General features: G+C 40.9%; 1 protein-coding gene across 3 annotated transcripts in view; it reads right to left on the bottom strand.

The window, feature by feature from the left end:
- Window positions 1-7,156: 7,156 nt before the first annotated feature.
- Window positions 7,157-26,123, bottom strand: part of EFCAB1 (EF-hand calcium binding domain 1) — a 25,022-nt gene continuing 6,055 nt past the window's right edge. Inside the window, exons 2-7 of one of the 3 annotated variants that reach the window (XM_011945680.1) lie at window positions 23,569-23,724; window positions 22,740-22,844; window positions 21,921-22,072; window positions 21,239-21,343; window positions 17,709-17,794; window positions 7,157-7,508 (exon numbers count right to left, since the gene is read on the bottom strand). In XM_011945680.1, coding sequence (XP_011801070.1) covers window positions 17,735-17,794; window positions 21,239-21,343; window positions 21,921-22,072; window positions 22,740-22,844; window positions 23,569-23,724 — 578 coding nt within the window. In that variant the 3' untranslated portion in view covers window positions 7,157-7,508; window positions 17,709-17,734. Of the gene's footprint in view, window positions 7,509-16,395; window positions 17,795-21,238; window positions 21,344-21,920; window positions 22,073-22,739; window positions 22,845-23,568; window positions 23,725-26,123 lie in introns of those variants that run through there. The other 2 variants (XM_011945679.1, XM_011945681.1) reach the window with 2 other exon arrangements.

Raw genomic sequence — 26,123 nt, 5'->3', positions numbered from 1 at the left:
TTTCTTGATTGTTTATAAGGAATCAACTTCGTATGACCACATAGAGTTTTTGTGGCCTACGGGACTAGGGCGTAACTTTTCTACCCTCTCAGCTGTCAGCATCAGCCAGCTGGTCTGCTCACCTGTGCCTGCCCACCTGGGTCTGCTCACCTGGGTCTGCTCACCTGCACCTGCCCACCTGCACCTGCTGCCATCAGAGCTGAGAGCAGGGCTGCTTTTGCAGGTCAGCCTTCAGGAGCCAGTGGGCAGGAGCAACCTGTGGCCTGAGGCTGTCGTCAAAGGCCTGAAGGCAAATCTGCTGCTCATGATCCCAGGACTGTCCAGCTCACCTTTACCATGAACTCCATTTTCCCATAACCCTCCATGAAGTGACTGGAATAGTCACAGGGTGAGTAGAAAATCATGTGCATTAATCTAGAGGCTTCCTCAGCAGGACATGCAAGTAAATGCAAAACCAAGTGGAGCTGAGGATATGGGAGATCCAGAGAGGAGGTCTCACGGCGTGCGTGAGCTCATGCATGCATGTACGTGTGTATGGAGGAATACACAACACACATGCATGCACACACAACCCGAACTTAAGACTAGATAACAAAGTGCTCTAAAACTCACATAGCAATAGGTTTCAGTTGGGTGGTTAGTAACAGGTATAGGAAAAGATTTCTTCACAGTAAGCTGTGAGTTTATGGGGCACTGTTTTCCTAAAGAGAACACACCTGGATGCTCAGCCAGCAGGGATACTGATTTGACCAAGAGTCAGCGTTCTGTGGAAGTAGACACTGCATTCTTAGCTTGGCAGTTTTGCAGGGAAGGTATTTGTGTATTATACAATGAGGAATCTCTTAATCATCTACTCGTGGCAGCTGAACTGCACCTTGGCTCCTGCCAGGCCTGCCCACTTAGGACGCGGATCTCTGGAGGAATTCCAGTCCTGCCCTGGAATAGCTGCAGGTGGGCTGGCAGCCAGCAGCACGCACTGAGCGTTGCCTGAACACTGGGAGGTGTGACCCAGGTGGCATGCAGGATCAGCATGGCTGTTCTTGAGAGCATGACACTGAACAGGAGAACACAACAATGCATACAGACTTTTGCATTATGTCATAATCACGAGAGTTGGCAAGTAGTGAACATCTCCTATGTGCTGGGCACTACTCTAGGTGCTTTCAGTCTATTCACCTAAATCTTCCCCACCCTGAATGGCAGGTGTTCTGAGGAAACCCCCACCCCCCAAAGACTGTGTAAAGTGAGGTACCGAGTGCTCCAGGCACCCAGGCTGCAGTCCCACCTGGCCGCCTCCTCTATGTGTAGGGTGCACGCAGGGGCATGGTGGGTTCTGGAGGAGGGATCCCTGGCATGGCGCTGAGTTCTTGCTCAGTGGCCCAAGCAGAGGTGTGCTTGCTCCATCCACGGGGATCACCTGTGAGAGTGGGTTCAGAGCACACGGCAGGGTGTAGGGCTCAGAGCCCCTTTCTAGGGGGCTGCAGCAGTGGCCCTGTGAGGCTGGAGAAGGAAAGAAGGGCTTGGGTGCACCTCTAGCTGGGGAGCAGTACTCCTGTCCCTGGGTCTAGGTGGGAATCACTGCTCCTGTCCCTGGGTCTAGCCAGGAAGCACTGCTCCTGTCCCTGGGTCTAGCTGGGGAGTACTGCTCCTGTCCCTGGGTCTAGCTGGGGAGTACTACTCCTGTCCCTGGGTCTAGCTGGGAGCACTGCTTCTCTCCTGGGGTCTAGCCAGGAGCACTACTCTTGTCCCTGGGTCTATCTGGGGAGCAGCTTTTCCCTGGATCTAGCTGGGAGCACTACACCTGTCCCTGGATCTAGCTGGGGAGCAATGCTCCTTTTCCTGGGTCTAGCCAGGCAGCATTGTTCCTTTCCCTGGGCCCAGCCGGAAGCACTGCCCTGCCTTCATGCCTGCCTCCTTGCTCCTTGGCTTCAGTCAGTAGGACAACCGCCACAACACAGAGTTAACTTTCTACAAAGGCAAAATGCCCTTCTATTCCCCACTCCCCCAAAATGCATGCCAGCCCTTTCTGAGGAGGGTGGGAGATCCCCTTGATCAGGTATCCAGAGCTGGCAAAAGACAAGTGGCTGCATTGCATTCTCCTGCTTCCAGCTGAACATGATAATTGCTTATTTTTAGAACTGCCTCTGGTGACAGGTCATGAGCAGGCTGAGAGGTAACTCCACAGAGAAGCTCCGGAGCACCCACAGTGTGTGCTAACCCATGTGCGCTCGTGGGATGGGCAGGGACTCAGGCAGCATTTGGAAATTCTTGGGACTGTGAGCACTGAACTGAAATGCTTAGAGCCACTGTGCTGCAGATGGCTGAAGCTGGATAGAGGAGAGTCCCGGGCATGTAAGGACAGTAGGTCATACTCACAGGGGTGCTCCGCAGCCAACAGACTGCCCACGTCCATGCAGCCTGGGAAAGAGGGCAGGGAGGGGCGCTCTCCTGGGGGAAGAGGAGCAGCCCCAGGACTGGCAGCGGAGCCCCCACCCTCGCTCCTCTGGCACAGGCTCAGCCAGCCCACACCAGCCCCCCAGGATCCCCAGTGCCTGTCCCACCTCCTCCCACTGCTCCTCTCTCTGAAGCCGCCCCTGTGTGTCATCAAAGCCAACGGAGCAGGAGACTCCACACACCACTCCCTCCCTCTCGTCCCCTCCCAATGCACACCATCATCTTGCAGCCAGACAATGAGCATAGGACAGCTATTCAGAAAAGCGTGTGGCTTGGGAGGCTCAGGACATGTCCTGACGGCACCTGCAGGTTTTCTTTTCCTGGGGCCGCGGGCACTGGCGGTGCTGCACCTGCCGCGGGCCAGCGCCCTGCCTGTCAGCCGCATACCTGGGCGCTGGTGCAGGCCCTGGCCTGCTCCACATCCTGCCCTGCTGCAGTTCTATCTCCCCGCTGCACCACCTCTCAGTAGACTCTGTGGAGCAAGGCTGTCCCTCCCAGACCTGCCATTTGATTTTCTAGCATTCTGTGGCCATGAAAGAAGAGAAAAACACCAATCCCTTAACTCTCTGCTTACCTGTTTCCTTTTTTAAAAAATTCATGGCATGAAAACTTTTTTCTCCACTCAGTTAATCTTTTTCTTTTTCCACCTCCCCCTCGCCCCCCTCTGTGGTTTTGTTTGCCTCGTCCTTTTTTCCTTTCCCCGCCTCTTCCTCCTCCTTTCATTTTCAAGACAGCAAACAGCAACTCTGTTCTCCTAGACTGAGTGCTCCGTGCAGGTAGGGGCAGGACCGCTTCTGCGCAGCGCTGTCCTTATCTGGGATGGGGTCTGTCGGCGCTGACTGCAGGGGCTGCACACATCACGCACACATCCCACGGCATAACCGCCAGGGTCCCTGGAAATATGGAGGGTGCACCCACTTCCTGGTTAGCGACTAACTTGAATTCCTGGGGCTGCTATGCTCTTTTCTCTGTTTACATGGATCAAAATACAGTACCAAGTAATGAGAGATATGAAGAGGGAAGCAGCTTGCCTTGCACTTAGTCAGATTCACAATACCCCAATTAAGAACACAGAAAGTGGACCACAGCATGAATTTGGCTTGTTGGAGCTCAGGTAACTTGGATGTAAGTTCATGTTTATCTAATGGGATTTTAGACTTTTATGTCTTATCTCATTAATTTCCCTTTGATATTTTAGCACATTAGAGCCAGGATAACAAATACTTTAAATCTTGCATGTGGTTAATCAGAATCCTACACGTGACCAGTATGATGCCAATTGCTTTAGAATTGGTGAACACTTGATGGGATGAGAGAGAAACTCTACTGCGTGTGGTAAACGGGATACACTACGGTTTGTATGTCTGTATGTTCTGAGTGTGTTGTGAGGGAGATGTGTGTGTATGTCTCTGTGTGTGTGTTGGTGGGGGGGTAGTTGCACTAATGCTGACTCCAAGACGGTAGCATTCAGGAGCGTTCTCGTAATGTTTACAGCAGCACTTTACCCGACTTTCATGAAATTCAGTTTTCTAAATTCAATTATTAAAGATATTTTAGAAATATCCTACAACTTTCTTATACTAGTAAGAGACTTAAGCAATACCATGCGGGTTCCCCATTTCCAGACTTTTGATGCCCATACTTAATCATTACACATGAGCACCTATGAAGAACCTAAGCACACTCCAAGATAAGGCACACATGTCACTGTCCTGACACACCTGCCATAATCGATGCATTCAGATCATACTTACAGTTTGTTCAAAGGGGGAAACAGCTTCCCTCTTTGTAACATGATGTAACAGACATTATCTCATTCAATCCTGCCTTACAGAAACCCTGTGAGGTAGAGGCAGAGAGAGCAGGTGTTATTCCCATTTTACAAAACTGTAATTTGTGGAGTAATTCATAACCTATAAATAGGGTGACAATACGTCCTGCTTTGCCTGGGAAAATCCCAGATTACATTGTGCTTATGTAACTATGAGCATCTTCTTTCACGACAGCATCCCATTTGGGATAATAAATGCCATGGTTCCTACCAATCTATAATCACTTTTCACTTACATCAGACTTTCAAAGTTCATGTGACCTGTGCCATGCCAGGTGGTATCTTGTGACAGTAAGAGGCAGTCAGGGCTAGAACACGGATAAGGGCCTGGGCTGCAGGTCAGATCTGGTGCAAATCCCAGCTCTACCATGTCCCAGCTGTCTATCCTTGGGCTAGGGACTGGCACCTGGAAAGCACCACATTATAATTTATTATGTTTGCCACTTCATCTCATGATCCCTTATCATTGGCATCTTCTTCACTAGGTAGAAGCCTTTCCCTGACATCATCCAAGATGGCTCAAAGAAGCATTCCTTGTCCCTCTCTAGTTGAGGAGTCCAGCTTCCACCATTCTCTTCACAAACAGGCGGTGGTCTCCGCCTCTCCTCCCTCTTAGCATAGTCTGTTGACACTCCTCTCACTCTGCCCCCCTTGGTGCCAACAGAGTTTTCCAGCCTAGTGACCACTCCATGTTCTCCACTACATCTAAACTCTTGGTAACGCCAGGTCCCAGCCTAATGTCCAGATTCTTACTAGCACCAAATATGAAAGGCATTACATCCAAGCCGGAAACTCCCACTAAAGAAAGCAAATCCCAAGGTATGTTCAGATGAGAAGAGTGGATAGGAGACGAATTGATGATCTCACATAGCAACTCTGCCTGCAGCCACGAGGGTCCGTTGGGAGATTCTGGAGCTGAAGACACTCACTCACTCCACAGGAGTAAGTAGAGGATATGTGGCGAGAAAGGATTTGCTTTAGACAAAGGTCTTCAGCATTAGAACTAGATAAGGTTCTTGGCTTTTGCCCTTTTCCAGGTGAGACACATCAGAGGTTCCTGAGTTTCTTAAATCCAGTTTTTAGGTTGAAAATAGTAAGTAATGTTTACTTCTTAGGATAATTGGGAGAAATTAGTGAGATAATGCATGTAAAATGCTTAGCCCAATATTTGGAACAAAAGTGCTCATTGGATTTTCGTATCATGTATTATTGAGATTATGGGGATCTTAAAAATTTCATTTATTCCATTTTCTGACTTTAGCATGTTTCTGAAGGATTCATGAAGGAAGACATGACTAAATGGTTTTAATTAACCCCCAGACTTCCCAGTGTTTTTGGGCTAATTATTTCTGCTGGGAGGCAGTGACTCAGGCTCTAAATGCCACTCACAGAAGATTCCTAAATCCTTCCGCTTACTTCCACAGTTCTTTGTCTTCAGGCTGTGTGGCTCCGAGTGGTGGTGTCCTCCCTCAGGGAACAGGCTGCTCAGGTACCCTTCATCCACATGAAGCCTTGGAAATGCAGATGGGAGGTGGACAGGTGCAGCTCAGGCTAGGAGAAGGCAGCCTGGGTTTCAGCCAGTGCATCCAAATGTCCCCCATGCTGACAAGATCTCACCCCAGGGACCTCTCTGAGCCTAGCTGGGACCACATAATAGGGGCAGTGTGGAGCAAAACGGAAAAGAAGGAAGTAAAAAGAAATGAGAGAATGTGTGTTTTAGGCGGATAATATTTTCTTGATGGGTTAGGTAGGAAGCTTGTGGTCCACAGAAAGCCACAAATGACCAAGTGGTGGAGCTCGGTTAGTGAGCTGCTGCCCGGGCAGTGGTGCTGATAAAGGTATTTCAAATGCTGACATGTGCCCAGCCTCACTGAGGATGCCTTCATTAGATTTCCTGCCGTTTTTACTTTCCCATGAAGCTGAGCAAGTTTGGCCAGATGTGGTGGCTCACACCTGTAATCCCAGCACTTTGGGAGACCAAGGAGGGCAGATCACGAGGTCAGGAGTTTGAGACCTGCCTGACCAACACGGTGAAACCCTGCCTCTACTAAAAATACAAAAAATTAGCCGGATATGGTGGTGCGTGTCTGTAATCTCAGCTACTCAGGAGGCTAAGGCAGGAGAATCGCTTGAACCCGGGAAGCGGAGGCTGCAGTGAGCCGAGATCATGCCACTACACTCCAGCCTGGGCGACAGAGTGAGACTCCTCTGTCTCAAAAAAAAAAAAAAAAAAAAAAAAAGAGAGAAAGAAAGAAAGAAACTGAGCAAGTTTACTTGAGATATATCTGTGAGAAGTGTGCTTTGATTTACTTGCTACGTGTTTGGGAGGGCGTCTCCCTCAATGGCAACTTAGACTGGAAAACACTGCAAGACACCATCTGCCTCAATCTCTGACAGAGAGGGCAGTCACTCCATCAGAAAATGCAGATCTATTACTTCTGCCTCTTTTGGAAATATAACCATACCATCCCCACAACTTGCTAAATTGTAATTTGTATATATGTGGGTTAAATTTCTATTTCATTATATATCTTTTGTAGTCTATGTCTAATGCAATTCACAATCCTCCCTTGGTCGCACTTGGTGAGATTGGTGAGAACTAACCACTAGCTGTGAACGACTGGGTGAGCGTCAGAGGTGACTCTGGGAGGAAACGGCCCCCTGAGATAAGACACAGGGTCAGGAAAAGCGCAGGAGCTACAGAGCAGCTCAAAGGAACTTTCTCCAGATGGTTGTCTTCATAGTTTCAAAGTAATTGATTTGAATCCCCTTTAACAACCTTCTTTAATACAAATGATACAACTTTGTGAGGGGAGGCAGGAGAGGTGCTATTACCATGAATCCAAGCAGTGACAGGTGACAACACAAATGGCACATGGAATTATCACTTTACATGGTGAATGGGGTTAGGGCAGGGACAACTGACTTAGACTATATTAACCCTCATGGTGTTGCACAAAGTAGGAACTTAGTGAATGTTTTGGATGATTTTATGGTGCAAGCAATTGCAGGCCTGGTTTCTTACAAGTGCAGTCTTGTACACAGAGATATTTGCAGGTTAAGAATGCAGGACTACCAGTTTTCAGTGGTGGTTTTAAAATCCTGCAGTTAAAAAAAAGCACTTAATTGTTTCCCAAATAGAATCTCTCCATGCTGCTTGCGAGGTGATGTCTACCTCTTCTAAAGGGGCCTAGCCTGGCTTTCTGGTACTCCACACAGCGTGCTGGGAGGAGAAGGGGAAGCCAATGTGAGGGGCCAGTTAGAGGAAGACTGTCAGTAATCCCCCAAATTATAACTGCTCATCCACATTCTTAACCCAGCCCCCTGCAAACCCAGGCAAAGACCAAGGTCAGCCAGTTTGGCTGTACTTAGAGGGGAGAAAAGTTAGGCCAAAGCCTAGCAGTGTGGAGGTTAGGGCATAGAATGGCCAAGAGGGGAGAGACAGCTCTTCCTTTAAGCTACTCCAAGGGTACTCAGATACCCTTACTATGTGGTGAGTGAATTTTCAGCGTTACAATCATTTCTGAGTTGGTACAGTAGTGAAATTAAAGAGAATCCATCAATCTAGATATAGCAGCACAAGGAAGTGATTTGGCAGTTTATGATGAACAGCAGAGGAGACGTGTTCTAGATATATTGAGAGGTTCTTGGACAGAGCTTATGAATTCTTAGAGTCAAGTGCCATGATCATCTTAGGACAGATTAAAATTATTTAGGATTTTTCTTGTTGTTAACATCTTTTAGGTTTAAATAATGGCAAGTAATAAAAGAAGGTTATTCATAGGGAGGTCAGTATACACTCAACATACAGTAAAAAGTTTAGGTATAGATGTCTAAGATTAGTACTTTAAATGATAAATTAAAATCATGCTCATCATGGTCCATGATACTGGTACGGAAATTAAAAGAATGTATATTGCAGGGAAAGGGACTCTCATACACTGGGGATGACAGTTCAGTTGGAAGCCTTTCCTGCTGAGTGATCTGGCAACATGTGCTAGAAATCTCAGAATTATGCAGAGACTCTAACCTAATAATTCTACTTTTATAAACTTACTCCAAGAAAGTAAGCACTGCATTATGTGAAAAGGGTTATCTATAGGAGGTGTTCAGTATTAGAATTATTTATAACAGCAAAAATGTGGAAACATCTGACATGTCAATGGCAGGAAAGTGGTTTAATAAAGTCAGTCATGATGGAATATCAGGCAGCCATTACAAATCAAGCTACAGACAAATAATGACCTCAGAAAAGGTTGACAAAATAGTAGCACAACAAGACAAAAGCGCATTTTCAATATGATCGTCTGAAAAATACAGTATTCTCTTTGCAAAAATGTAGGTGTACTTACAAATGCATTATAAAAGTCTGGAAGGATTTACACCAGAATATTAACCAATATTTTCATGTTATTTTAAATAATTTCCTAAATATCTGAAATATTCTTCAGGGAACCTAAATTACTTTGTAATCAGAAAAATTAGTTAAAAAAATAAAAGGAGGCAAGTAATATCAACAAGATGATGCACTAAGAGATCCCAGCTCTTGTCTCTCCAACAAATGCAAGAATTTAACAACTACTTGCCAACAAAAATAGCTCTAGGAATACTCCAGAGTACAATGAAGAAGCTGCAGGAACCCATTAAAGCAACCCCAAACCAAGGACAGCTGTATATAAAAGTGTTGGAAGCATTTTATCTGCATCACCCCATCTTCCACCCTGGCACAGCTTGGCAACAAAGGGGATCTTTTTAGCTATGACCTCTCTCTGTGGGGAAAAAGGAGAGCAGAAGTCTAGCAGCCTTCACCACTGAGGACCATAGCAGTTTTTGTCACCATCATGGACACCCACAGTTTTTATGACTGATGGTGCCCACAGTCTTCGCTGATGTTGACCCCAGCTGATTAAGCTGCCCAGAGTCCAAGTTGTATCCACCTGGAGCTAGAGCTGTCACACCCCAGCTGGTGCCTTCATACTCACCAATAGGTGAAGGTCTTTCCCTACCAAAGCCAGCCCATGAAAGTCTGGAAGAGGTAACTGCTCCTTCATGTATAGATATAAATGCAAAGCTACAAGAAACATATAAAACCAATGAAACATGACTGATTTTCCAGTAACCAACCCCGAGGAAATGGAAATCCTTGAATTTCCTGACAAAGAATTCACAATGATTGGTTTAAAGAAGCTTAGTAAGCTGTAAGAGAACACGGGCAGACAACTCAACATAATCAGGAAAACAACATATGAACAAAACTAGAAGTTCAACAAGGAGACAAAAGTCATTAAAAAACCCAGAATTTCTGGAGCTGATAAGTACAGTGAATGAAACAGAAAATGCAACAGACAGCCTTAAGAATAGATTCAATCAAGCAGAAGGAGGAATCTGTGAATTTGAAGACAGGTCATTTGAGATTATCCAGTCAGGTGAGAAAAAGGAGAAAAAACAATAAAAAAGAACGATGAAATCCTACAGGATTTATAGTCCATAATCAAGTGAACCAATATAGGCATTGTGAAAGTATCAGAAGGAGAAGAAAAAGAGTCAAGAAGTTTACTTAAATAATTAATGGCTGAAACCTTTCCAAATCTTGTGAGAGAAATGAACATCCAGATTAAAGAAACACAAAGGACCAGCCTGACCAACCAACATGGAGAAACCCTATCTCTACTAAAAATACAAAATTAGCTGGGTGTGGTGGTGCGTAATCCCAGCTACTTGGGAGGCTGAGGCAGGAGAATCTCTTGAATCTGGAGGCAGAGGTTGCAGTGAGTCGAGATTACACCATTGCACTCCAGCCTGGGCAACAAGAGTAAAATTATGTCTAAAAAAAACCAAATAAAACAAAAAAGAAACACAAAGGGCCTAAAATAGGGTCAACCCAAAGAAGGGTACAATGAGATACATTATAATCAAATTGTCAGAAGTCAAGAACAAAGAGCATTTTGAAAGCAGCAAGAGAAAAGTGACATCACATATAAGGCAACGTGGATAAGACTATCAGTGGATTTCTCAGCAAAAACCCTGTAGACCAGGAAAGAGTGAGATAACAAATTCAAAGTACTGAAAGAAAATAAAAAACCCTGCCAATCAAGAATACTATACCTGCAAAATTATACTTTAAAAAGGGAGAGATAAAGTCTTTCCCCAATAAGCAAAAACTGAGGAAGTTTGTGACCACTAAACCTCACTTACAAGAATGGTAAGGAGAGTTCCTCAATTTGAAATAAAAACATGGTAAGCAGCAACATGAAAACACATGAAAGCATAAATCTCCTTGGTAAAGATAAATATGTAGACAAATACAGAATAATGCAACACTGTAGTATGTAAATTACTGTTAACCCTAACATAAAAGTTAAAAGATAAACATTTAGTAAGAGACACGCAATGTACAAAGAAGCAAACTGACTACAAGAACACAAAATGTGTGGGAGGCTTAAAAGTATACCTTTTGTTTATGATCAAAGTTAAATTGTTATCAACTTAAAATAAACAAGGTATTTTATGCAAGCCTTGAAATAACTACCAAAACCCCTATAATTGATATATACACAAAAATCTCAAAACCAATCATTACAAAACATCATCAAATCAAAGAGAAAATAACTGCCAAACAGAAAACAATAAACAAAATGGCAATAATAGGTACATATTTATTAATGGTTGCTTTAAATGCTTTATAAACTGCCCAACCAAAAGGCATAGAGTGGTTGAACAGATTTTAAAAAGATCCAGAAATATGCTGTCCACAAGAGACTTGCTTTAAATGTAAAGGTACATATAAGAAGAAAGTTAAAGGATGGAAAAAAATATTCCATGCAAATGGTAACCAAAAGAAAGCACAGGTGATTATGCTTATATCACATAAAAGAGATATTAAGTAAAAAATTATCTTAAGACAAAGGACTGAGAAACGGTGAATTCAACAGGCACATATAATAGTTTTAAATATATATGCAACCAATATCAGAGCACCTAAAGTATATAAAGCAAATATTGACAGATCTGAAGGAATAAATTTATAGCAATACAGTAATAGTAAGGTACTTTAATATCCCACTTACAATAATGGATAAAACATCCAGACAGAAAATCAGTAAACAGATGACTTGCACACACTATGGACTAAAAAGACCTAAGAGACATGTACAGAACTTTCTATCCAACAACAAAAGAATACAATCTTCTCAAGCACACATGTACGGTTAGATCACATGTTAGGCCACAAAACAAATCTTAACAAATTTAAGAAGACAGAAATCATTACAAGTATCTTTTCCAAGAGTAACAGAATGAAACTAGAAATCAATAAAGTAAGAACATGGGCAAATTCACAAATATATAGAAACTAAACACATTTTTGAACAGCTATTTGTTCAAAGAGGAAATCAAAGGGAATTTAAAAATTATCATAAGACAAACAAAAACAAAAGCACAACACAACAAAACTTATACAATGCAGCAAAAGTAGTATTGAGCAAAGTTTACAATGATAAATGTCTACATTAAAAAAGAACAGAGATCTCAGGTGAACAAACCTAACTACACACCTCAAAAAACCAGAAGAAAAGAACAAACTAAGCCCAAAGTTAGCAGAAGGAAAGAAAGAATAAAGGTAAAAGCAGAAATAAAACAAATAGGGAACAGAAAAAAAATTAACAAAACTAAGACTTGGTTTTTGGAAAAGATAAACAAAATTAACAAACTCCCAGGCAGACTAAGAAAAAAAAAGAGTCAAAATCATAAATGAAGGAAGAACCATTACAATGGATGCTTCAGAAATAAAAATGATCATAAAAGACAATGAAAAATTACTATGCCCAAATTGGATAACAAAAGAAATGGATAAATTCCTAGAAATATATAACCTACCAAACTGAATTAGAAAGAAACAGAAAGTCTAAACAGGCCAATAACAAATATGGAGATTGAATCAGTAATCAGAAAGTTCCTAACAAAGAAAGGTCCAGACCAGGTGGCTTTCTAGGTGAATTCTACTCAACATTCTAAGAAGAATGAATACCAATTATTTTAATTTTTTAACTCCTCTAAAAAATAGAAAAAAAGGGCACACTTTCAAAAACTCCTTTCTCAAAGCCAGTATCACCTTGATTCCAAATCAGACAATAATAGCACAAGAAAAGAAAACTACAGGCCAATATCCCTGATGAACATTGGAACAAAAATCCTCAATAGAACACTAGTGAACTGAATTCAGCAGTGTATTAAAAAGATCATAACACCATGACCAGGTGGAATTCATCCCTGGGATGCAAGGATGCTTCAGCATATGCAAATCAATTAATGTGATACAACACAATAACTAAAAGGGAAGCAACCTCACGATCGTCTCAACAGATGCAGAAATAAAGCATTTAACAAAGTTCAACAACCATTCATGATGAAATCTCTCAACAAAATGAGTACACTAAGAACTTACCTCAACACAAGAAGGGCCATGTATGAAAAGCCCACAGCTAACGTCATTATTAAAATAAAAAACCTTTCTGTCAAATATCTGGTATAAATGGTGCTCATTCTTGCCATTTCTATTTAACATAGTACTGGAAGTTCTAGCCAAAGCAATTAGACAAGTAAAAGAAGTTAAAGCATTGTTGTGGAAGTCAGGGACCCCAAATGGGGGGACCAGCTGGACTCACTGCAGAGGAACATAAATTGTGAAGATTTCATGGACATTTGTCAGTTCCCAAATAATACTTTTATAATTTCTTATGCCTGTCTTTACTTTAATCTCTTAATCCTGGTATCTTCGTAAGTTGAGGATGTACGTCACCTCAGGACCACTGTGATAACTGTGTTAACTGTACAAATTGATTGTAAACCATGTGTGTTTGAACAATATGAAATCAGTGCACCTTGAAAAAGAACAGAATAACAGCAATTTTTAGGGAACAAGGGAAGACAACCATAAGGTCTGACTGCCTGCGGGGTTGGGCAAAAAGAGCTGTATTTTTCTGCTTGAAGAGTACCTGTAAATGGACGTGCAAGTAGGGAAGATATTGCTAAAGTCTTTTCCTAGCAAGGAATATTAATATTAATACCCTGGGGAAGGAATGCATTCCTCGGGGGAGGTCTATAAATGGCCACCCTGGGAATGTCTGTCTTGTGCAGTTGAGATAAGGACTGAGATACACCCTGGTCTCCTGCAGTACCCTCAGGCTTACTAGGGTGGGGAAAAACTCTGCCCTGGTCATTTTGTGGTCAGACCAGTTCTCTGCTCTCCAACCCTGTTTTCTGTTGTTTAAGATGTTTATCAAGACAATACGTGTACTGCTGAACATAGACCCTTATCAGTGGTTCTGCCTTTTCCCTTTGTCCTGTTCCCTCAGAAACATGTGATCTTTGTTAGACCCTTATTAGTAGTTCTTTTTTGCCCTTTTTTTGGCAAAGTTTTTTGCCCTTTGAAGCATGTGATCTTTGTACCTACTCCCTGTTCTTACACCCCCTCCCCTTTTGAAACCCTTAATAAAAACTTGCTGGTCTGAGACTCAGGTGGGCATCATGGTCCTACCAATATGTGATGTACCCCTGGTGTCCCAGCTGTAAAATTCCTCTCTTAGTACTGTCTCTCTTTATTTCTCAGCTAGCTGACACTTATTGAAAATAGAAAGAACCTATGTTGAAAGATTGGGAGCGGGTTCCCCCAATAAAGCATCCAAGTTAGAAAGGAAGGAGTAAAATTACCTCCATTTTGAAACAGCATCATCATATATGCAGAAAACCCTACAAACATAACAATGACAACAACAACAACAGCAACAACAACACACTGTTAGTACTAATAAGTGAATTTCATAAAGCTGCAGGACATGAAATCAACTTACCAATCAGTCATGTTTCTATCCACAAATGAGCTTATCTGAAAAAAATTAATAAAAATCTCATTCCTAATAGCAGCAAAAAAAATAAAAAATAGTAATAAACTTAACCAAAGAGGTGAAAGTCTTATATGCTGAAAATTGTAAAGGCAATGATGAAGGAAATTAAAGAAAATATAGACCAATAAAAGGGCATCTCATATTCATGAACTGGAAGAATTTATGTTATTAAAATGTTCATACTACCCAAAGTGATGTACAGACTCAATACAATCCTTATCAAAATCCTAATGGCATTCTTCACAGAAATAGAAAAAACAATCCTAAAATTCATATGGAACCAGAAAAGACCCTAAATAGCCAAAGCAATCCTGAGCAAGAGGAACAAAGCTGAAGACGTCATACTTCCTGATTTCAAAATACAATGCTTTACTAATCAAAACAGCATGGTACTGGTATAAAAACAAACATATAGACCAATGGAACACAAGACAGGCCTAAAATAAATCCAAGCATCTACAGTCAACTGATCTTCTACAAAGGTGCCAAGAATACACAACAGGGAAAGGAGAGTCTCTTCACAAAATGGTGTTGGGACAATTGGATTTGCATGTCAAAAGAATGAAATTGGACCCCATCTCATAACATATACAAAAATCAACTCAAAGTGGATTAAAGACTTAAATGTTGACTTACAACTGTAAACCTATTAGAAGATAACACAGAAGAAAGGCTTCATGACATTAGTCTGGGCAATGATTTTGGGATATGATGACAAAAACACAGGCAGCAAAAATAATTGGGATTGAATTAAACTTAAAAACAAATCTGCACAGAAAAGGAAATAATCAACAGTGAAAAGGTAACCACTGGAAAAAATATTTGCAAATCATATATTTGCTAAGTGTCTAAAATATATAAGGAGCACCTACAACTCAATAGCAACAATAAAAACCAAACAAACATAAAATCCCGCAAAACCTGATTTAGAAATGGGCAAAGAACCTGACTACACATTTTTCAAAGATAACAGCAATGATCAACAGGTCTATGAAAAAGTGACCAACAGATCTATGAAAAATGCAGATCAAAACCAGAATCAGATATCCCCTCTTACAGAGGCTATTATCACTAAGATAAACGATAACAAGGGCTGACAAGGATGTGGAGAAAAGAGAATCCTTGCTGGTGGGAATGTAGATTGGTACAGCTAATATAGAAAACAGTATAGAGACTCTTCACAAAATTAAAAGTGGGGCTACCATTCGATCCAGAAATACCACTTCTAGGTATATAACCAAAGAAAATAAAATCAGTCTCATAAAGAGAAATCTGTGTCCTTATGTTTATTTCAGTGTAGTCACAGTAGCCATGATATGGAAACTACCCTAATGACTGTCAATGAATAAATGAATATATGAAATACATATATGTATATGTGTGTGTATATACACATGACACAGTTTTCAGTGTATCCCTAGAGTCCTTCCAGACAATCACTGCCCCGTGCATTGCAGTTGGTTGCCAAAGCCCCACCTGGCACCCAGTGTCCCTCCACCCTAACTCCACCATTCGCTCCATGCCACTGCCTAAGTGCATCATAGTGTCCCTGTCTCCCCATTACACACACACACACACACACACACACACGCACAATGAAATATCATTCTGCCTTTAAAAAGAAGGAAATTATGCCATTTCCCACAACGTGGATGAACCTGGAGGACATTATGCTAATTGAAATAAGCCAGACACAGAAAAAAAACAAATACTGCATGATCTCACTTATATGAGGGACCTAAAAGGGCAAAACTCATAGCAGGAGAGAGTAGAATGGTGGTTTCCAAGGGCTGGGGATAGTAGGGTGGGGAGAAATGGGGGGATGTTAGTCAAATGCTACAAAGTTTCAGTTATGAAAAATGAATAAGTTCTGGAGATGTAATAAACAGCAATGTGACTATAGTTAACAGTGTTATATACTTGAAATTTGCTATAAGGGTGGTTCACACACACAAAAAGAAAATGGTAACTATGTGAGTGGTATATGTGTTAATTAACTTGATTGTGGTGATTACTTCACAATGCATACAAATATAAAAACATCAAGTTGTATACCTTAAATATATAGTTTTAAATTATCAATTATCCCTCAATAAAGATAAAAAAGCATTGTGTGTTGCATTACTTACATTTACTGCAAATAGAAAAATTGTGTCAAAGTCCATCTGTGTAAGAATCTAAAATATAAAAAAAACTTGCACAGTAAAGTATGTTTTCTTTTGTTTCCTGGATCTGTTTATTCCATTTATTAGTAATCGTGCATTTTTTCCACACAATATTCTCTTTTACTTTAACTTAATGCATATGTAGTAAGAAAGATTTACTATCCCAACTAGCCTCTCAGTATTTACGTGAGGATAGAACAGATATGGTGTGACACCCCTCTCCACTGCTTACTGTGTGTACCAAGAAGGCAGAAAGCAGCTCACACAAGCCTAACCTGGCCCTGTCTTTCTCAGGCTTCTCAGGATGCCCACAGCACGTGCTGGGGAGCCGGATGCAGGGAGAAGCCAGGTCTGTCTTCAGGAGGTCACAGCCAGCAGGGTACAGTTAGGATGTGCCCTGATAAAGGGGAACACAAGGGGAACTCCAGGCAGTGGGGGGATGGGGACACTATGGTGCACTCAGGCAGTGGCAAGGGGGCAATACGTGGAGTCAGGATGGAGGAATACTGGGTGCCAGGACAGAGGGGGGCTTTGGCAACCAACTGCAATGCACGGGGCAGGGACTGTCTGGAAGGACTGCAGGGATAACTGAAAGCTGTGCCAATGTATTAGCCATGAAACCTAAGAAACTCAGTACATGTTCTCCCTCTGCTCACCAAGAATTTGCATTTATCTTGTGGTACTTTTTGGTTTTCCAATCTACAGTAATTATGGACAGCCCTTTGTATGCAGAGGACTAACTACTATGACAGACAAAGATGTGTGTGGATAAAATCCTTGCCTTCAGGCACTTACAATCAGTAAGGTTATTTAGCCAAAGCCTCAAACAATAATGCAAATTGTATTATATTTCAATATAATATGATTTCCATGTGTTCCATCTCTCTGGATCTCCCTCAATGCCTACCAGAAAGGTGTTTCAATGCTCAATAAGAGAATACTCTTATTCTTTTGATCCCATCTTCATTATTTATTGCTTCAAAGGAAATCCAGTCGTTTCAATGATTTTTCAGTGTACATCCAGCTTCTTTCTGACATACAGAATATTTGTATTAACAATTCATAATTACATAATCTTTCCATTCATTTAATGAATCCAAAGGTTTTATGCCAGTTATGTGCTTCGACAGATAGTCTATGTGATAAAATATCTCTAGAAAAGTTAACTGTCTTGCCAAACCCATCATCTAATAAGGGACTTCTTGTCTTCCATCTATTTTAATTGCACCTTACACTGATGTTAAATGATATATATAAGTGAACCTCATCTTAACCCTGAAACACACAATTCAACATCATTTTTCTGAACTAAATACAAAAAACAAGCAATACATATGTGCCTCCTTTTTTACTCACTTGAGACAATATAGACATTTAGGTATTCACATATCGTTGAATTCATTTGGATCTTTGAATACTTGAGCTTCAAATTCCATCTGGCTCTGTAAAAAAAGGTACTCAATTTAGTATAGATTTCCAAAAAAGGTAGAACACCACAAAATATTCTGTATGTCTCCTCAGTGTGTGTAGAGACAGGATAACTGAGGGTGAGTGGGCATCGAGAACTTCTGGTGTTCATGCATTTCACTCACAGATCTCATGACTACACTCAAAAAACAGTGCTTGATTCTGTGGCCACAAAGATGAGCAAGACCAACTGACTCAGGCCTCCAAAAGTCTCCAGCCTGGTGGCAGAGACTGTCCAGAAACTGGAAAGAGTCAGTCAGGGCTGCATGGGCTGTGGTAGGGAAAGGCACACGGTGGACTATGGGAGTCCAGGAGGACCAATCAAGGCACAGTCAGGCCTTGGTTGGGAACAAGGCACTCTCTGGAGCAGGAAGGCTGTACTGAGAGCCGAGGGGAGGGGGATGTGGTTCCGTAAGGCAAGAAGCCAAGAGAATTCATGGGATTTATTCACAAGGTGGGAGGGTGACCTTGCAAAAGCAGATTCAGGGGTAGATGGGAAGACGTGATAGTAGTTAGGTATTAAATGTGGACAATTATTTCAAGAAGCTAGGCTTTGAGAAGGAAAACCATTATACAAGAAATAGAAGTAATAAGTGTGAAATTAAGGTAAGTTCTCTCCTTTTCTTTCCTTCTTTCTCTTGTTCTTTCATTTTGCTTTTCAGATGGGACAGTTTTGAATCTTTTAAAATTCTAATGGGAAGGTTTCACTAGAGAGGGAAGAGATTGAAGATGTGGTATAAAGATAAAGGTAAATGATAAAATAGTTCCTGAGGAGATGGAGAGATCCAGAGCTCCTCATCAGGCACTTCTGAGACCCACCCACACACCTCACCCATCCATCCACCTCATCCCTTCATCCATCCATCCATCTATCTACTCACCCACCTACCTCGCCCATCCACCCATCTCACCCATCCATCCATCCACCCAGTCATCTACCCATACACTCCATCCATCCATACATCCATCCATCCATCCATCCACTCATCCATCTACCCACCCACCCCATCCATCCATCCATCAATCCATCCGTCCTCCATCCATCCATCCATCCATCCATCACCCATCCATCCATCCACCCACCCATCTATCCACCTATCTACCTACCCACACATTCAACTCACCCATTCATCTGTCCTTCCATCCATCCACTCATCCTTTCATTTACCCATCCATCTACCCACCCACCTACCTCTCTCATCCATCTACTCACCTCACCCATCCATCCATCCATCCATCTACCCACTTACCCACCCACTTCACCCATCGACCCACTTCATCATCGATCCACCCATCCATCCATCCATCCATTGCCCATCCATGCATCCACCCGTCTATCCATGCATCTATCTATCTATCTATCTATTCACCCACCCATCCATTCACCCACTCATCCATCCAACCATCCATCTACCCACCCACACACCTCACCTATCCACCCACCTCATCCATCCACTCATCCATCTATTCATCCACCCATCCATCCATCCATGCATCCACCCACCCATTTGCCACATCCATCCATCCATCCAATCCACACACCCATCCATCCATCTACCCAGTCACCTCAACCATCCATTCATCCATTCACCCATCCATCTACTCACCCATGCACCCACATCATCCATCCATCCATCCATCCATCCATCTCTCATTACTAGACACACACCATGTGCTACACACAGGGTGTGGGGAAACACAGTGAAACAAAGACTAGGTTCCTGGCCTCAGTGAGCTGACATCTATGTGGTGAGACAGATACACTTAGGTGATAAAAAGAGCTGCTAAGAAAAAGAAAGAAAGCAGGGATAGGGGATGAAGAGGGAGGATTGTTAAGATGGTCAAGACAGGGCTCTGTGAGGAAGTGGCATTGGAGCAGAGACTGGATGAAGTGAGAGAATGAGGCCCAGGAGAGTCTGGGGAAAGGGCTTCTGGACAGAGGCAGCAGCAAGCGCATAGGCATGGAGGAAGCACATGAGCCAGCTGCTGTGGCTCCAGCAGCAAGAGAGAAGGGAGGTGATAGGAGATGTGGGTGGAGAGAGGGAAATGGCCTACTGGGTACAATTCAGAACCCTCTGGGGGGTTTTGAGCAAGGGAGGGGCCTGACAACATTTGCATTTTAAACATACTGGATACTGTAGAGAAAAGTCAGTAGGGGATGACAGGGGAAGCCAGAAAGCTAACAATCTAGGCTAGGTAACACATAACAGTGGCTTAACTTAGAGTGGCGGTGAACAGATGTGAGGAGAAGAGGCTATATTCAAGGACAAATTTTGGAGGTGTAGCTAATAGTGTTAAAAGAGATAAATTAAAGATGGCCCCTAGGTTTTGACTGAACAACTGGGCATATGTGCTTGCCACTTAATGAGACAGGGAAGACTGAGGGAGGGGTGAGTTTTGGGGAAAAGTCAAAAATTTGTTGCGGAGATCTAAGTGGACATGTTCAGTAGGCAGCAGGAGATACATGCTAGGGCTGGGAAGAGTGATACTGTTTCTGTATCACATCACACCACCTGCCTCAATCTTTCAGGGATGCCTTGTCACCTTCAAGACTAAACCTGAGCTCCAAGCTCCACAAGCTGTGCTTCTGCAGCCTCATCATCAGCCTCAGACCACACCAAAACCTCATCCAGTGCAGATGCATCTGCGTCTCCTGTTCCATCTCTCGCTCCATCTCTCTTTCTGTCTCTCTTTTGTGCATACATCATCCATTGCTGAGATTATTTTTTCCCATCTGACCTGGCTATTTTGTCCTTTGAAAACCAGTTATTCTGATAAGCTCCCTGCCAGCCATTTACCAGTCCTCCCATACATCTGTTTAGATGACCTCTTCTCAAGTTCCACAACACTCTACACATATCTCTATGACTCTGGCACCAGGGTACCCAGGGTATTCCACTAATAAGTGGGTAAACTTGGACAAGGTGCCTAAACTCTCCAAGCCTTGGTTTCCTCATCTGGAAAATGAGGCTAATATTACTACCTACTTCACATGGTTGTTACAGGGATTAAATGAGGCAACGTGAGGCTTAGTGTTTACAACGTTGCCTGGCATAGATGAAGCACATACAAGTAATTAAGTATCATTATAATAATACATATCATACTCTTGTGTAATTATTTTCATAGGAAAATACGAGCCCTTGAGTAAAATCACTGAGCCTTTCATCTGTGCTCCTGGCACACATTAAATCTCATTACTTGTTTCTGACATGAATGAGTTAATGAATGAAACATAGCACCAGGCCACAACAGTACCATGAAATGAATCAGCAGGTTATTCAGTGCACTTTCTGTATTTAAAAGACATTCTTTCTAGGTGGACAGGATTTGTCTAATCTACTACCCATTAAATCAAGAAGTCCTGGGTTGTTCTACATTATACTTTGGTTACCATTCAGGGAAAGTTATATCAGTACCTTTGGATCAGGAAGACATGGCCCAAAGGCCTCCAGTAGAAGAGTCTCTTCTCTCACAGCCAGTTCATAGTCTGCAAAAGACAGTTTCCCATCATGGTCGTGATCCTAGGGGAATGAGAAACATGTTAGGCAACACCTAAAATGATTACTGCAAATACATGCTCTTTTCATAGTCAAGAGTTAATTTTTTAAAATGTGTTAGGCTGGGGATGGTGGCTCAGGCCTGTAATCACAGCACTTTGGGAGGCTAAGGCAGGGTGATTCCTTGAGGTCAGAAGTTTGAGACCATCCTGGGCAACATAGTGAGACCTCATCTATATTAGAAAAAAAATTAGCTGGGCATGGTGGTGTGCACCTGTAGTCTCAGATACTTGGGAGGCTGAGGCAGGAAAATTGCTTGAGCCCAAGAGTTTGATGATACAGTGAACTGTGATCATGTCACTGCACTCCAGTCTGGGCGACAGAGCGAGACCCTGTCTCAAAAAAAAAAAAAAAGTGCTAGAAAAAGAAGAGGTTGGGTGGTGAAATTGAAAAGAACTATTGGTATTATAATGAGGAGCATAATTTATGTGTTTTATTTAAGCAAGCAGGGAACAGAAAATTATTATAATTTAAATTCTTATTTCTAGCCAATATCTGGCCCACAAATTTTAATAAAAAACTTGACATTACCCATATTTACCATTTTCTTAAGTGTAATTTCAACCAAATCTTTAATTCCTTCATCAGGGTCTTCCTCAGATGGCTGTTTGAGAAGGCTGTTCTTCAACATGTGAAACATTTCCTCCTTTGAAATGAATCCGTCACCATTCAAATCAAACACTTCAAAACAATCTTTAAAAAAAATAACAAATTTTGAATTTGATGCTATCAGTAAGGTAATATTTTCTCTGATAAAGTTTTCAGGGTCAAGTTCTATCTTGATGCTGTATCAACCCCACAGGTCTTCGTGCAGCCTGATTTCCATTGTAAGTGTCAATGTATACGAGGATATATACAATAATCTTTAGAAAATATTTCCTGACTCTCAATTATGAAAAAGCATACCAAGGAACAGTAACTTGAATATCTTCACCTTGAAACTCTTGGAAAACTGATTGAAATATGGCTCATAAGCAGAGTTCATCAGAATTAACTGAGTTAATTAAGAATAAGAACACTGGAATCAATACTCTCTAGTTTTATGGTTACAATTCAAGTAAAATCTGTCAAATGCTTAATACATAAATGTATATGTACATAATTAGCATGTGTAGTAATGCCTATGGAGTCTTCCTTGGCATAAATTACTCCTCGGAATCACTTGAATTTTCTTTTTATTAACTTTATTTCATATTTTATTGACTTGAATTCATTCCATAAAATAGGCCTGTGGGATTCAAACCAACTAGCCAGCCAACCAACAAACCCACTTTACTGTCTGCGTTGAAGGACACTGATTTAAGTGCTTTAGATATGTTATTCATAAAGTACAAACCAATAGGACAACCTGCAATCTTACATTTCATTTTTTCTTCCAAAGATCCTCGAAGAAACAGTGATAATCCATGAATCCACTCCAATACATTTACACAGCCATCATTATCTTTATCAAAACCTCGGAATACTAAAGGGAAAGAGGTTAAATGGAATACCTGTCCTGCATGATAATTCTCAGTAAAGAATCTACGTTGGCATCACAGACTTTTAAAAGTAAGAGAACACTTCAGTTTGTACAGTCCAATATTCTCATTTGATGAAAGAGGAAACTAAGACATCATAATATCATGAAACTGTTTTATTAAACATTCAATTTTTAAAATGTTTTTGTGGGAACAAATACAGTTCTCAATGTCTAAGTATATTGATCATTAATTAATAATAAGTATGTTGCTATAAAATAAGTTGATCATATTAATTAGATATGTTAAATATACTAATATAAATAAAATACTTTATATTTTTGTTGCTCAAGTCATTACTTGATGCATAGAATTATATCTTGTCACGGAAATATTTTCTGTGATGGAAAGAATTTAAATGTCCTTTTAAAACTATTCTATTTATTATGTTTATTAAGTAGAAATCGAAATGTTTTAGGTTTTCTGATATAAGGTAAGAGAAAGGTAGTTAGTCAACATGACTTTGTCTTCTTCTTAAATACACAAAACAAAGCTGATATTACCTCCTTTTCTGTGATCTCTTCAAAATTAAATTTGTATATTCCAATGACACTGGGAATGCAAAACACTAAGCTTCCTACCAAGAGGATATCCAAGCACCAAACCTTTTTTTTTTTTTTTTCCAGTTATGGCTGGATTTGGCTAATTTGAATCTTGCGTGTCTCTTACCTCTGTCCATAATCATGTCATCTGTCATTCCAAATGTCACATGCAGGATGTTTCGAAATGCATTACGATCCAGTCCAATAACCAGACCTTGCCTCTCTACTGTTCCCACCAAGCTATAAAAAAGCTTTATAAGACAGTTCACTTCAAATTTATTAACTGAAAGAATAAAATAGACATAACAAAAATGAATCTTTAATCGTTAAGTTCTAACTTAAATTTTGCAATAAGTTTACAGACAAACAACATCAAAGACATCAAATAGGTAATTGTCAATAGAAGACTTTTCTGTTTTGAGATTAATGACCCTTAACTTAATAGAAATTAAAGAATTAGCATACCCTCCAAACAGGAATTCTCATGTTTAGGGAAAAAATATGAAAATGTTAGCCAAGTTACTGGAATAATGATAGTGGTGTCAGATTCTAAACTCTACAAGGCTGGTAGAAATATGACTCAAAATAAGAATGGTAAGATTAAAAATGGTAACTTTTTCTTGGTATTTTTACTATGGCATTCATGAGATTTACAACTTCTTTTCCCCGGGAATAGATGTCAGCTTCATGAGAACTAGGTAACAATTTTCATTTCACTTTAGGCTTCATGAATTCATAAGCCAGATTTTGGAAACTAGAGTCACCAGTTTTCCAATAAAAAAGCTTTAAAGCATATTTTAGCACCCAATATGGCTCTTCTTGAGGATTATGTAAAAATTGACATGCAAGTATTCAGTAATAGTTTGGAGGAAGGACATTTTTATTTAAAGGATATATACACACAGAGATATTTGCTCATACACATTATTGTACAAAGGACCATGGTTATAAATACCGAGTTAATTATTTGCGTTCCAATCCCCATTTGAGAATGTAGGTGGAAGGGTTATTGCCTGGTCTTGATAATATAAAAGCCCAAATACCAAGTATGGGAGGAAGTTGGGGAAAATTTATTTAGAAACCAGACAAAACTATGATTGAGCATTTTAACAAACAAGGACAAAACCTGCGTGTGTATAACAGAAGACAGCAACTAGGAATGGAAAAATCACACCTCATCCTAGAGGTCAGTACAGGCTTTTGTGAGATATCTGGTTTGGAGAACCACATTTAAAGATAAACACTAAAAACTTTGGGAAAAAAGATTCAGCAAATAAACAGTAGGAAACAATATAATGGTTATGATTTTAAAAACAACTGTTAGTCACTGGAAAGCAGTATGATGGCGCTTCATAAAAATTAAACACAATTATTGTATGATCCAGGAATTCTACTTCTAAATACATACTCAGAAGAACTGAAAGCAGGAACCTGTACAACAATGTTCATAGTGTCATTATTCACAATAGTCAAAAGACAGATGCAAGAGTCCATCAATGGAGAAATGGATAGACAAAATGTGGCATATTCATACAATGAAGTATTATTCAACCTTAAAAAGGAGGAAAATTCTGACACATAGATGAACATTTATGGACATTGCACTAAGTCAAATAAGTCAGGCACGAAAGGACACATATTGTATGATTCCTCGTATACGAGGTACTTAGTCAGATTTATAGAGACAAAGTAGAATGGTAGTTGCCAGGGGCTAGGATGAGGAAGGAATGGTGAGTTAATATTTAATGGGTAGAGTTTCCATTGGGGACGATGAAAAAGTTCTGGAGGTGGATTTAAGCACTTAAAATGGTTAAAATAGTAAATTTCATGTTACATGTAACCGCATATACACACACACAAACCTCTTAAAAAGCAAGAGCTGTTAGTGGTTGGGGAAGAAAAGCCTGCATGAAGAATGATGTACTCTGTTCATGTATATAAAATGGTAGCAGAGGGGATGTTGGTTAGCCATTTTTCCATCTCAGCTGAAATAAAAATTTTAAAAAGTTAGTTTATTACCCAAAGGATCAAATGTTAGCCATAAGAAAACTTTTATTGCTAAACATTTCTTAAATTCTAGGATACAATATTAAAAGAAACTGAAGAAAATTCAAGAACAGATTTTCATCTTCTTGGAATGCTCTAAATGTGTCCTGCAGAACATATCTGTAGAATGGTGCATGAACCAGATGCTCTCTTAAGATCTTTCACTCTTCTTTGATTTTACAAAATTTATCCATTGACTCTTGATAGCTTTATTGTCTTGCAACTAAAACAAAATTTAACTTTAGGGGAAAGTTCTTCTGTTAAATAAAATTTAAAATTATTATAATGTCCATGACTTATAACTATTTCTATAGACTTTAATAATCATCTAAGTTTGTAAGACTCATTAAAATTTTTTTAGTAAAGAAAAAAATCAAGAGTAGACTTTTTCCTGCCATATTTTTACTTATCTTTAAAAATATACGGGGTGGAGCAAGATGGCCGAATAGGAAGAGCTCCAGTCTCCAACTCCCAGCACGAGCGACACAGAAGACCGGTGATTTCTGCATTTTCAACTGAGGTACTGGGGTCATCTCACTCGGGAGTGCTGGACAATCGGTGCTGGTCAGCTGCTGCAGCCTGACCAGCGAGAGCTGAAGCAGGGCGAGGCATCGCCTCACCTGGGAAGCGCAAGGG

Source organism: Colobus angolensis, unplaced genomic scaffold (genome assembly GCF_000951035.1).
Source record: "Colobus angolensis palliatus isolate OR3802 unplaced genomic scaffold, Cang.pa_1.0 Scaffold243, whole genome shotgun sequence".
In the NCBI taxonomy this organism is placed as follows: domain Eukaryota; kingdom Metazoa; phylum Chordata; class Mammalia; order Primates; family Cercopithecidae; genus Colobus; species Colobus angolensis.
Note: the sequence above shows the minus strand (reverse complement) of the source record. Positions and strands in the feature narration are given on the sequence as shown.